Genomic DNA, 13,069 nt, shown 5'->3' on the forward strand with positions numbered 1-13,069 from the left:
GGCTGTCCACTTTCAGGAAACTTGCCTCCTTCCAAGCCCGCAGGCAACACGCCTCCTTCCTAGCAAGCCTACAAGTAAACCGAAAAATGGTTTTCTGGCCGAGAGAGGCGGGGCCCTGTGTGATTGGTTACAAGCTCTCCCTTCTGTTCCAATCAGACCGCTATTCCGATAAGACGACATACCATTCCCTCCTGAGACGAGAGCGCTGAGTGATTGGATTGGCTCTTTACGAGTGATTGACAGTGGGTGCAGCGCCGCGGCAGGGAGGACGGCTCTGTGGGGCTGTGAAGCCAGGGGGCTGTCAAGCCAGGGGGCTGTCAGTGCGCGTCCAGTTCTGTGCCCCTGGCCCGGAGAGCAAACGGTGCCATGGACGCTCCGCGGCAGCTGCAGGCCCTGCTCTTCGCCATCAACCTACTGCTGCGCAAGCGCCGCTACCACGCTGCGCTGGCCGTGGTCAAGGGCTTCCGGAACGGGGCGGTGTGAGTTGGGCCGTCGCGCCGGGCCTGAGCTGAGGGACGGGTCTGGATGGGATCCGAGGCTCGGGTTCGAGGCCAGGCGCCGCTGCCTTGAGTACCCGTGGGCAGCCTTCGTGTGTGTTTAGGTCTCAGCGTCCACTCTGTGCTCAATGGGTGCTAGGTTTTAGCTTCCAAGCGCCTTCTTTAGCTTTGAGCTGTGACTCCCACTCCGTGTATCTGGGATACTCCGTGCTTTGCAACCTGTCCCTCTTGCTTTGATCGCCTTCCATGCCAGCCTCTCTCTCTCTCCTCCGAGTTGGACCAGTTCACCTGCCTTTGCTTTGCTATGTGCTCGTGGGCCTCTGTGGCTTCAGGGGTCCGATCTGCCTCCTGTCTGTGCTTCCCCAATGAATTGCCCCATGGGCTTTCATCCCACTTCTCATGCCTCTTCTGTATGACTCCAGTGCTAAGTTTCCCAAATGACACGGGGACTCGTGGCTCCTGCGCCTCAGGAGTGACAGCATATGTAAAAGAAGTGGCAAATACTTGCTCATGCCCTGGCCACCATATCTGAAGGAGGTCTTGGGATTATTGGTACTTGGAGGAGAGCTCAGCCTCCTTTAAACCTCATGCAAAAGAGCTACCTTTTATTAAAGGACTACTGTGCCAGATGATGGGGACACAGCAGAGAACTAACCAAAGAGCTGTGTCCTCTTGGAATTGAGTCCCAGTGGCAGTACAGCATGGTGGTGAGGTTGTGGACCCTGGAGCAATCTGCTTCAATTTGAATCCTGGTGCCACCAGCCTGTGGCATCCTAGGCCAGGTCATTTAACCTCTCTGAGCCTCAATTTTTGTAAAATGAAGATAATATACATATAACATACTGTCAGAGGACTGAGTCAACATGTGTGACTCAACACGTGTGACTCAGGTCCTGGTTTATAATAAGCTGTTGGCTATTATGTCTGCTATATCCACAGTGTCTGCCTCACCTTTTTCAGGCCTCTGCTCAAGTGTCACCTCCTCAGTGAGGCCATCCCCAACTCTTCACCTTCTTCCTGCTTTATTTTTCTCCGCAGTACTTGTCACCATCTGACACACCAAAGAGTTCCCTTATGAATCGTGTTCGTTGTCTTTCTCTCAGTATAAAAAGGGAGCTTCTTAAAGATAGTATTCTTGGCTACTGGTACATACTAGGCTCTTGATAAATATTTATTGAGTCAGTGAAGAAGTGGTCAAGGTATTTCCATTGTCCCTATCTCCAGATGTGAATACTGAGCTTCAGAGATGTAAACTCATTGCCCAGGTCACATTACTTAGTCAGGGTTCAAAGCCAGGATTCAAAACACGGATGCCTGACTCCAGAGGATGGCATCTGTGGGCACCCAGAATCAGAGAGAAACCATTACCTGTTGAGCCTTATCACCTACACCTTAGTATGATTGCCAAGGCATTCTCAGGAAAAAGCAGGAGCCACACAGGCCCTGGTGCCTGCAGGCATTACACAATATTGAGTTTGTATACCTGCCCTCACTCCAAGTCTTCCTGCGATCCCAGGAGACTTTCCCAGCCAGAACAGGCAATCGCTGGAGTCAGGACCCTGGGCTCAGAATTTAAAAGCTGGGTGATCCTGGGCGAATCTCTTCAGCTCTCCTGGATCTTAGTTTCCTCCTTTGAAAAATGGAAACAATAAATGCACCCCCACAGGGGTGCTCTAAGGTAGCAGTCACATTAGTGGTTAGTGGTGAGATGCCGCCCTCATCAGTAAAGACTTAAGTCCAAGAGGGGAGACAGACAATTAAACGACAGTGACAATTACAGCAATCACATCTATTCTTGAGAGTTTTTTGGTTTTTTGTTTTTTTTCACATGGGTAGGCTCCGGGAATCAAACCCGGGTCTCCGGCATGACAGGCAAGAATTCTGCCACTGAGATGCGCCGATGAATCCCAGAGCGATTTGATCAGTGAGTAGAAAAGTATTTGTAAAGTCCCCTTTGGGGAATGGTGAGAACAGGGGAAAATTCAACCTCCCTAAGTTGAATTCTTGATATTCTCACAAGCAGTATGGACAACCAAAGCTATAGGCTGAGCCCCAAGTCTTGGGGTTCGTTCATATGAAACTTAACCCCACAAAGGATAGGTCAAACCTACTTAAAATGAGGCCTAAGAGTCACCCCCAAGAGAACCTCTTTTGTTGCTCAGATGTGGCCTCTCTCTCCAGCCAACATGACAAGCAAACTCACCACCCTTGCCCTGTCTACGTGGGACATGACTCCCAGGGGTGTGGACCTTCCTGGCAACATAGGACAGAAATGCTAAAATGAGCTGAGACTCAGCTTCAAGAGATTGAGAAAACCTTCTCGACCAAAAGGGGGAAGAGTGAAATGAGACAAAGTGTCAATGGCTGAGAGATTCCAAACAGAGTTGAGAGGTTATCCTGGAGGTTATTCTTATGCATTAAGTAGATATCACCTTGTTATTCAAGATGTAATGGAGAGGCTGGAGGGAACTGCCTGAAAATGTAGAGCTGTGTTCCAGTAGCCATGTTTCTTGAGGATGATTGAATAATGATACAGCTGTCACAATGTGACTGTGTGATTGTGAAAACCTTGTGTCTTATGCTCCTTTTATCTACCTTGTCAACAGATGAGTAGAACATATGGAATAAAATTAAATAATAGGGGGAACAAATGTTAAAATAAATTTAGTTTGAAATGCTAGTGATCAATGAGAGTGAGGGGTAAGGGGGATGGTATGTATAATCTTTTATTTTTTCTCTGTTATCATTTTATTTCTTTTTCTGTTGTCTTTTTATTTCTTTTTCTGAATTGATGCAAATGTTCTAAGAAATGATCATGATGACGAATATGCAACTATGTGATGATATTGCAAATTACTGATTATATGTGTAGAACAGAATGATCAAAATAGAAATGTTTGAGTTTATTTGTTGTTTTTTCTGTATTTAAAAAATAAATTGAAAAAAAAGAAAGGATTCTGCCACTGAGCCACCGTTGCCCACCCTATTCTTGAGTTTTAACAGTTATTTTAAAATATTGAGACGCTATGCACTTTGGATATCTCTGTGAAACCTGAGACTCAGAGTGAGAGTTCTGCCACTCTGAAAGTCAGCATTACTCCATAAAGCAACTGTTAAAGAAGGTTAAAAAGAGATCAGACTTCAATTAGAGATATGGTTGAAATGGACATGGTCAGGACTAAGGTAACTTGGAATACAGGGTAAAGGATGATATTGTCTGTATTTTAAAACTTCAACTTCTGTGTGAGACCAATGGAAGAGATGTTTATTTGACCCCAAATTTAAACTTTCTGTAATATACTATCTAGTTTAACCTGTCTTGGTCAGTTTACTTAAGCAACATGATTACATGGAACCTAGGATAGGGAATGAGATCTTGTTCTTTTGTACAGGTTAATGTAATACCCTGATACATTCCAGAGTGTTTGGGGCAGAAAATAAAAAAAATTTACAAAGTTCCTTCAGGAGACTGGGGGGAAATGTGGAACTATTAAACTTCCCCACCTGGGGAATTCCTAATGTTCTCTCAAGCATTAGAGACTCCTAATTTAATAAGCCAAGCCCTTGATCTTGAGGCTTGCCCATATGAAACTTTTTAATGTAATGTCAAAGCTAAGCCTACTTATAATTATGCCTAAGAGTCACCCCCAGAGAACCTCTTTTGTTGCTCAGTTGTGGCCTCTCTCTTTCTAAGCCTGACTCTGCAAATAAACTCAGTACCATCCCCGCTGTGTGGGACATTATTCCCAGTGGGTCTAAGACTCTGTGGCAACATGGGACATGACTCCCAAGGATGAGCCTGGCCCTGGTATCATGGGATTGAGAATGGCTTCTTGACCAAAAGGGAGAAAGGAGACAAAACAAAATAAAGTTTCAGTGGCTGAGAGACTCCAAATAAAGTCAAGAGGTCATTCTGGGGTTACTCTTACACAAGCTTCATCCAGATATTGCAAATTGCCACAGTAGGCCAAACCCCAATCAAGAGTGTTCCTAAGAATCCAGAAGAACACCCCGGGCCCTGTCTAAGACTATAAAGGTCTTTCTTACTAAAGTTTATTTTTTCAGAAACTTAAGGCACCCAGATTCTTCCTATGCCAGATAAGTCCTGAAATGGAGAGGTACTAACCTCTCCAAGAACATCAAGCAGTTTCATTCCCCTACACAATAAGACAACACCCCTTTCTAGCATGAAGAAGTTAAAATGGTCATTGCCCAGATATCCTTGAAGATTGAGAGAGTGATCAGATAAGAGGGAGGAGATATAACTGAGAAATTAGGATTTGGCAAATGATTAATGCTACTGACTCAATGTATAGATATTTTCTTTTAGTGTCTGGTGTATTCGAATAGCTAGAGGAAAATACCTAAAATTGTTAAGCTGTGGTCCAGTGATTTTTTTATTTTTATTTTTTTTGCAAGGGCAGGCACCAGGAGTTGAACCTGGGTCTCTGGCATGGCAGGCAAGAATGCTACCAGTGAGCCACCGTGGCCCGCCCTCCAGTGATTTTTTGATAATCATTTATAATGATATAGCTTTTGTCGTGTGACCGTGTGACTGTAAAGGCCTTGTGACGGACACTCCTTTTGCCCAGTTTATGGGTAGATGAATAATAAAATAAAAACATGTATATATATATATATATATATATATTTATGTCTTTATATATATATATATCGGGGTATAAGGGGTGTGGAATGTTTTGGGTGTTCTTTTTCTTTTTCTTTCTTTATTTGGAGTAATGAAAATGTTCTAAAATTGATGATGGTGTTGAATGCACAATTAGATAATGCTGCGAGCCATTGATTTTATACTTTGGATGGTTTAAATGCTGTGTGAATATATCTCAAAACTACTGTGACAGTGCCAAGTGATCAAAGATGGCTTTACAGAGGAGGGGATGATGATACTTTGAAGGCTAAGCTGGAATGTGCCAGAGTCAGGAAAGCATTCCAGGCAGAGGGAATAGCTTGAGCAAAGGCCTGGAGGTGGAAAAGAAAATGCTGCTTGTGAAGAAAAGCCATTCATTTAGGGAGGCCCCTGGGCAGTCCTGGACCACTGTCATGTTTGAACTTTTGTAAAATTTAAGTCACTTTGATTTTTCACCCCTAAATATTTCATTGTGCATCTCTGAAACTCAGAACACTTCCCTATATGGCCAAATTATCACGATCACATGTAATAAATCAATAGTAATTCTATGCTATTGACTACTGTCCAGTTGATAGTCAAATTTTCCCAGTTGTCTCCAAAATATCCTCTATCTGCCCCAGCTAATTTGTTCAGAACAGGATCACCCACCCACCCTGTACTTGCCATTATGTCTGTTAAATCCTTTTTAATCCCTTTTTCAGGATACAGTGGTATCCTGTGAATAGGAGAGTAACCGGCTCCCATCTGAGTTTGAGGACTGTTTGTTGCAGCGGGAAAGTCAGGATGGAGCCAAGGGAAAAACTTCACATAACCAGTAGAGCAGGGAGGGTGGAGGCCTTTTACCTAATCACCTCCTTCCATTGAAAGTATAGCCAGCTCTCTGGGTCTATCTGCTTTTTTTTTTTTTGGCATGGGCAGGCTCAGGGAATCGAACCTGGGTCTCTGGCATGGCAGGTGAGAATTCTGCCACTGAGCCACTGTTGGACTGCCCATCTATCTATTTTTAAGACTGGGGAAAGTGAGGCTCAGAGAAGTTAAATGACAAGCCCAAGGCCACACTACCAGGAAGTGACAGCACTAGGATTTAAACCCAGATCTGACTCAAAAACCAGCATTATTTCCTCTCCCAAAGTGGTATTAGGATTAGGAGTTGAAAGAGGGGATGAGGGTGGAGAGAGAGAGCTCAAAAAGAAACTGTGACAATATAGTAACTGTTTTCTTCTGTTTATACAGGTATGGAGCCAAAATCCGGGCCCCTCACGCGCTGGTCATGACCTTTCTCTTTCGGAGTGGCAGGTACCCATCCCTCTGGTCAGCCCCCACGCTGGGAGAGAGGTAGTAGGCCCTCAGTGCCAGGATGATTGCAGTAGCTTCCTAGCTGGGTCTAGCCTGTCCCCCTACCCGCCAATCCCCATTATCCCCTGCTCGAAAACTTCACTGACTCCTCTCTGCCCTGCAAAGAAGTCCAACTTCCAGGCTGGGCCTTAAAGGCACTCTGCAGCCTGGTCTTGGCCATATCCCACCCCCTACTTCCCAGGGCCCTCCTGGGGGTGCCCTTGGCACACAGGGCTTGCTGCTGTTCCGTGCATACGCCAGGGGTGGTTCTACCCCCACAAGCTTGCTTATGCTGTGCCCTCTGCAGGAATGCCCTTTCCTCTCCTGTCTCACCTTTACCTCCTCCTGGAAATGCATACTTCCTCTGGGAAACTGTCTCTGACCTCCCTTCCTTCACTCAAGCTTCTTGGTCTTTCCTCTGATTGCCCGTAACTCTCCACTCTTCGCCCTTCTCAGAACCACCTTGTGGTCTGGTTTTTATGTATGCAGCCTCACCTGGAGCTTATAGGAACCACATGCGAGAAGCCTACTGGCCAAGTCCAGCTTGCAAGATTTAATCTTTTTGCTTTTATTTATTTAAAATAAATTTGTTGTTTTTATTTATTTATTTATTTATTTTTGTTTTGGCTTTTTGCCTTCTGAATGGTTTGGTTTTTAAATTTTCTCTGACATGTCCTCTCTCTTCCCTTCTCTTCCCATACCTTGGCAACCTTTAATCTACTTTCTATATCTATGAATTTGCTATTTCTAATGTCATCTCTTATAAGTGACATTAAGCAATATTTTCCTTATGTGTCTTGCTTCTTACACTCAGAACTTCATTCTTTCTTATACAATATATATTATGTGTATTATATTTTATCTATTATGTATATGATGATCCGTTGGGTGCATGTCCCACATTTTGCCTACCCATTCATCTGTTGATGGACACCTGGATTGTGTGCATCATTTAGAACCAGCATGTAGTGGGCACTTATTCATTTCTTCACCTGTTCACTCAAAAAATTTTTTATTGAGTACCTACTCTGTGCCAGCCCCTCTCCTGGGTCCTGAGGACAAACGAACCAACTCTAGACACTGCTCCCTGATAGCTTCCATTAGGCAAGGGCTGGGGGTGGCAGATAATAAAGATAATAATAAACATAAATGTTAGGTGGTGCTAGAGCTATGAGGAAGGAAAGGCAGGGTAAGGGGATGGGATGCGATGGGCATTCTTGTATGCAGGGTGATTAGGGAAGCTTCTCTGAGGACGGGTGTTGAGTCATGGTTTGAATCTAGTTGAGGAAACAGCCCTGTGGATGTGGGGTGGGGAGCCCTGGGGTTGAATGAGCAAAAGCCTGTGAACTTCTTGCCTGGTCCGCTTTTGCATGCCCAATGGGCGGGTGCCCTGGGAACACCTGGGCTGCCCTCACGGGGACTCCCTGTGTTTGTGCAGCCTCCGGGAGAAGCTGCGGACCATCCTCCAGGCTACCTACACGCACTCCCGGAACCTGGCCTGCTTCGTGTCCACCTACAAGGGGCTCTGCACCCTGCAGTCCCGCTTGCAGGGCAAGACCCACCAGGCGCACTCGTTCCTGGCCGCCTTCATCGGGGGCTGGCTGGTGTTTGGAGTCAACAATAACATCAACAGCCAGGTAAAGCGCCTCCTGGGCCCCGGGGGAGTGGTGTGGTTCCGTAGAGAGTGCGGCTGGGGGTTGGAGAGGATGAGCTCTTAGCTCCCTTCCATCTCCGAGAGTTTGGGATTCACCATCCCTGTGTGGCCTTGGGAAGGTCACTTCCATCCTCAGTTTCCCCATCTATGAAATAAGTAGTTTGATTGAATCCCAAAGTTCTCTGAATCAATGTGCATGCTGCTGTTTGAGGCAAAAACGAAAAAGAAAAACAAATTTTAACCACTCTGCAGTGGAATGAGAAAACCAGTGGCCCTGGAGTAAAGTTTTCATAAAACAAAATTTACTGCACTCAAAGGATTGCTTTATTATGTGACCTGCCCTTTCCCCTTTTTCTAGGTTCAAATCCTACCCACCCACCCCCTCTTTTCTTAAATGAAATGATGAACCAAATGCTAGTTTTTTTGTGTGTGTTTAATGTCCTTCTTTGACAAAAGGAAGCCTTGTAGCCACTTTATTTGCTTCCCTCAAATTTAAGTATTCTTAAATTATAAAAATAAGACAGGTTCACCTTTTTAAAAAAATTACAGATTAAACACTTCCTGTATTTCTGGCACACTTGTGAGTGCTTGAAATAGATTGTGAATAAAATAGAAAAATACATTGAAAAGAAAGTCCCCCATTCTCCCTCCACCTTTCAAGCCTGCTGCCCTGAGAGTCACTGTTGACTGTGTCTTGTGTAGCCTTTCAGAAATTGCCTGTGCTTGTTTCTGTATGTATATCAGGGGTTTTCCGCCAATGAGATTATGCTACACTTTTTTTTTCATGTATATATGTATTTTTGAAGACCTTTCCCAATCAGTCCCTCATCCTTTTTAACATCTGCCGATGGGGCAGCTTTGATTTAACGCGTGCCCTCTGGATGAACTATTAAGTGGTGTTGTCTTTTGCTGAGTCACACAGACTGCAGTGTGCATCTTTGTCCAGATGTCTTCATGCGCTTTGTCACTCTGTCCATAAGAGAAATTCCTAGAAATGAAATTGCGATGTCTAAGGGTAAACGCATCTTGCGCTTGGAGAAAGTTTTCCTAATTTTCCTTTTCATTAGGATGTCACTGGTTCTTGAAGTTCCAAAGTCTGAGAATTCCTACCATACCCATCTCCCCCCACCCTTCCTGGCCCCCTGGGATTTCTGCCCTCCATTTCTAAAATGTTGTCATTTCAAAGTACTAGGTAAGTGGAAGCATACAGGGTGTAATCTTTTAGAATTGGTTTTTTTCACTAAGCATAATGCCCTTGAGACCCATGCGAATTAATGCATGTATCAATAGTTCACTCAGTTCTTTTCATCGCTGGTATGGATGTACCATTCCATGGTATGGATGTACCAGCATTTGCTTAACCTTTTGCCTTCTGAAGTACATCTGGGCTGATTCCAGTTTTTGGCTTTTAAAAATAAAGTTGCTATGTACATTCATATATAGATTTTTGTGGAAACATGAGTCTTCATTTCTTGGGAATCAGTGCCCCAGAGTGCAATTGCTGCATCATTTGGTAATTGCATGTTTAGATTTATAAGAACCTGCCAAACTCTTTTGCAGAGTGATTGTACCGTTTTACATTCCCATCAGCAATTTATGGGTGGTCCAGTTGTTTTACGTCTTGGCCCACACTTGGTTTATCACATTTTTTTATTTCAGCCTTTCTGCTAGGTATATAATGATATCTCATTATGGTTTTAATGTGCACTGCCCTAATGACTGGTGATGTTAAACCCCTCTTCGTGTGTATCCTGTTGGGTAAAATGTTTATTAATGTCTTTTACTCATTTTTAAAAATGGAATTGTTTTTTGTTGTTGTTTTTTCACTGTTGAGTTTTGAGAGTTCTTTATTATATATCCCAGAGGATTATTATATATAATATATATAATAATATATTATATATCCCAAAGGATTATTATATATAATAATATATATATTATTATAATATATATATATATTATTATATGTAATCCTTTGTCAGACATGTGATTTACAATTATTTTTCTCCTGGTATGCATATTGTCTTTTCATCATCTTCACAGGGGCTTTCACAGAGCAAAAGTTTCCAATATTTATAAGGTCCAATTTATCTATTTTTCCTTCTGTGGATCATGCTTTTGGTGTCAGGTGACCTTTCAGTTTTAAACTGTGTAATGCATTGATTTAAAAATTTTTTAGTGAAAAGGAAAACTAAATAAAAGACGTAAATAGTGACACTTAGTGACACTAAGCCCATTGGTTCAAGTCATCTTGCATGCCAGCTTTGAGAAACACCCACCAATGCACAGTAGGTGCCCCAGAGCCTGGGAGTGGGGGCCGGTTTCCCAATAGCAATGCCTGCCAGTAACCTCCGTCATTCCCTCCCTGCAGATCAACATGTACCTGATGTCACGTGTCCTGTTTGCCCTGTGCCGCCTGGGTGTGGAGAAGGGCTACATCCCCGAGCCCAGGTGGGACCCATTCCCGGTGTTCACCGCGGTGGTGTGGGGGCTGGTGCTGTGGCTCTTTGAGTATCACCGGCCCACGCTGCAGCCCTCCCTGCAGTCCTCCATGACCTACCTGTATGAGGACAGCAATACGTGGCACGACATCTCAGACTTTCTCTTCTACAATAAGGGCCGCCCCTCCAAGTGATGTGGCCCCCGGGAGCTCCCACCGCTGAAGTGGCTCCAGGAGGTGGCCGGCTGTGGCTCGAGGTTTGGCTGTATCAGCAAAACCCTCCCAGGGGAAGCTGCCTTCCCAAGACCATGGGCCTCAGTCTCTAATCGTTGTTATCCTGGGGTCCATTTACCAAAGTAAAAGCACTGATTGTCACATCCCATCCAGGTACTCTTGAGTGGTAGAACAAAGTGCCCGAGTCAGGCTGAGGAGCCCTGGGCTTGCCTCTGGCGGTGCTGCTGACTTATGAGTGACGGCGACAAGTCCGGGCCCTCGCTGAGCCTCGGGGGGTCATCGAGCTCAGAGGAGGGGCTCGAAGGGGTCTTTCTACTGGGTATGTTCTTTGTTCTTCTTTCGTAGCAGAAGACTCTTTGCTGACTGGCAGTGGATTGCAGATCCTTTTTTTAATTAAGAAACTTAATATCTTTTTTTATAAAAAATACTGAGCGCCTTCTCTCAGGTGGTGTTCTGTTGGAGATGGCCTAGCGTCCCTCTGTCCAATAGAAACGCAACACGAGCCTTGTATGTAATTAAAATTTTTCTAGTAGCCACATTTTTAAACATGAAAAGAAACAGGTGAAATTAATTTTAATAATATTTTAAACCCAATATTTCCAAAATTTTATCATTTTACTATGTAATTAAAATATAAAAATTAATGAGACATTTTACTTTTTTAATGGTGCTGAGTCTTCAAAACTGGGCGTATATGTTACGCTTTCAACACGTCTCAATCAGGACCGGCCACATTTCAAGGGCTCAGGAGCCATAGGTGCTAGTGGCTACCACCCTGGATTTTGCAGATATATAACACTTCCATCCTTGCAGAAAAATCTAGAGAACAGTGTAGACTGAAAGCCAGAAGACCTGGGATTGAGCCTCCACTCAGCCACAGTATAACCTCGGGTGAGGCCCTTAAACTCTCAGAGCTTCAGTTTCCTATAAAATAAGGATAATCATAATAATATGATTCTGCAGTGAAGCTGAGCAACTGCAACTGCTGCTGCTACTACTAATTACTCCCATTTAGTGAGCTCCTGCTTCCTATGCTGTGCACATGCTATTTCCCATCCATACAACAATCTCGCAGGTGCATACTTTGATCCTCATTTTACAGATGTAGAAACTGAGCATCAGAGAGAGGCGGCACCTTGCCCCAGGTCACACAGCTAGTATGATAGCCAAATCAGGGTTTGAACTCAAATCCGTTGGATTTCAAAGCTCAGGAGTTTTGTTTTTTTTTTTTTTCAGTGCCTCGCTTTAAATTTAGAAACCCAAGCTGTGCTTTACAAATGTTCGCTAGTTATAGGATCTGGGTGGAAGAGCAGGGAGCAAATGCAAATGATTACAGGGGCCTGGCAAGTAGCATAAATGAAAATGGCAATGCAGTAGGGAGTTGTGGGAACATGGTGAACTGGATCTCATTTTTTTTAAAAAGCTTCCTTCTGGACAAATCGAATAGGTCTCCAGGAGGATTTGGTTTTCAGGCTTTTGAGACCTTTGGACTAGCAGGAAGACGTCTATTAATGTATTTACCCCATCAGTCTCTTTTTATATTTTGGAAGTTACTAGTAGAAGTGTGCATGTGCACCTGTGTAACTGGGTATCAATTATTAAATGCAGTTTCTGGTTCAGTGAGTCTGGGATAGGGCCTGAGATTCTGTATTTCTAACAAGCTCCCAGGTCATGCTGATACTGTTGGTCCGTGAACCACACTTTGAGTATCAAGAGAGTGGAGAATGATTTGGGATCAGATACTATTACTGTCCCACATGAGAAATGAGGAAACTGAGTCACAGAGCTGTTAGGTAATCAAGGTGGTATTATGTCTGATCATGGGATCAAGGTGGTGTTATGTCTGATCATGTCTGACCATGTCAGGGTTCTTTTGAAGGTCCTGTAATTCACTCTATAGAGGCTGAACAAGATCTCCAGGTTTGGGGGAGGGAGAAGTTGGCTCTCGCCAAGTTGGGTTTTAGAGCAAACATTGCTGTACACCAGCCAGTTTTTCCACTGCCACACCTGTGTCTCTGCCTGAGAGTGCTTGCTTGCCACCGGCACCCACGCTGCCATCCTGCAACAGGCCTGATGTGCTACGGGATTAACACAACCTGGGAGCCAGACCTCAACCAACGACTGACAGGAGTGGGGCCAGATACCCCCAACCCCATCTCCCACCTCCTGGGTGGGATAACTCAGGGGTACGTGTTCTACTCTGCCTCCCAGAGTGCCCCGGCAGGATTGAGCTCCGAATGCCCACCGAAGGAACCTGC

General features: G+C 44.4%; 1 protein-coding gene across 1 annotated transcript; it reads left to right on the forward strand.

The window, feature by feature from the left end:
- The first annotated feature begins 230 nt into the window (after positions 1 to 230).
- PXMP4 (peroxisomal membrane protein 4) lies at positions 231 to 10,954 on the forward strand. Its single transcript, XM_077111156.1, has 4 exons — positions 231 to 479; positions 6,382 to 6,444; positions 7,922 to 8,120; positions 10,509 to 10,954. The coding sequence occupies exons 1-4, from the start codon at positions 367 to 369 to the stop codon at positions 10,770 to 10,772; spliced, it is 639 nt and encodes a 212-aa protein (XP_076967271.1). The 5' UTR covers positions 231 to 366; the 3' UTR covers positions 10,773 to 10,954.
- The last annotated feature ends 2,115 nt before the right edge of the window (positions 10,955 to 13,069 follow it).

The sequence above is a fragment of the Tamandua tetradactyla genome, chromosome 1 (assembly GCF_023851605.1).
Source record: "Tamandua tetradactyla isolate mTamTet1 chromosome 1, mTamTet1.pri, whole genome shotgun sequence".
In the NCBI taxonomy this organism is placed as follows: Eukaryota; Metazoa; Chordata; class Mammalia; order Pilosa; family Myrmecophagidae; genus Tamandua; species Tamandua tetradactyla.

Bases quoted from the DNA above. Each gene is read 5' to 3' on its own strand.
- PXMP4 (XM_077111156.1), top strand. From the start codon at position 367: ATGGACGCTCCGCGGCAGCTGCAGGCCCTGCTCTTCGCCATCAACCTA. The intron at 480-6,381 runs GTGAGTTGGGCC...CTGTTTATACAG, and splicing joins GGCTTCCGGAACGGGGCGGT to GTATGGAGCCAAAATCCGGG. The intron at 6,445-7,921 runs GTACCCATCCCT...GTGTTTGTGCAG, and splicing joins TTTCTCTTTCGGAGTGGCAG to CCTCCGGGAGAAGCTGCGGA.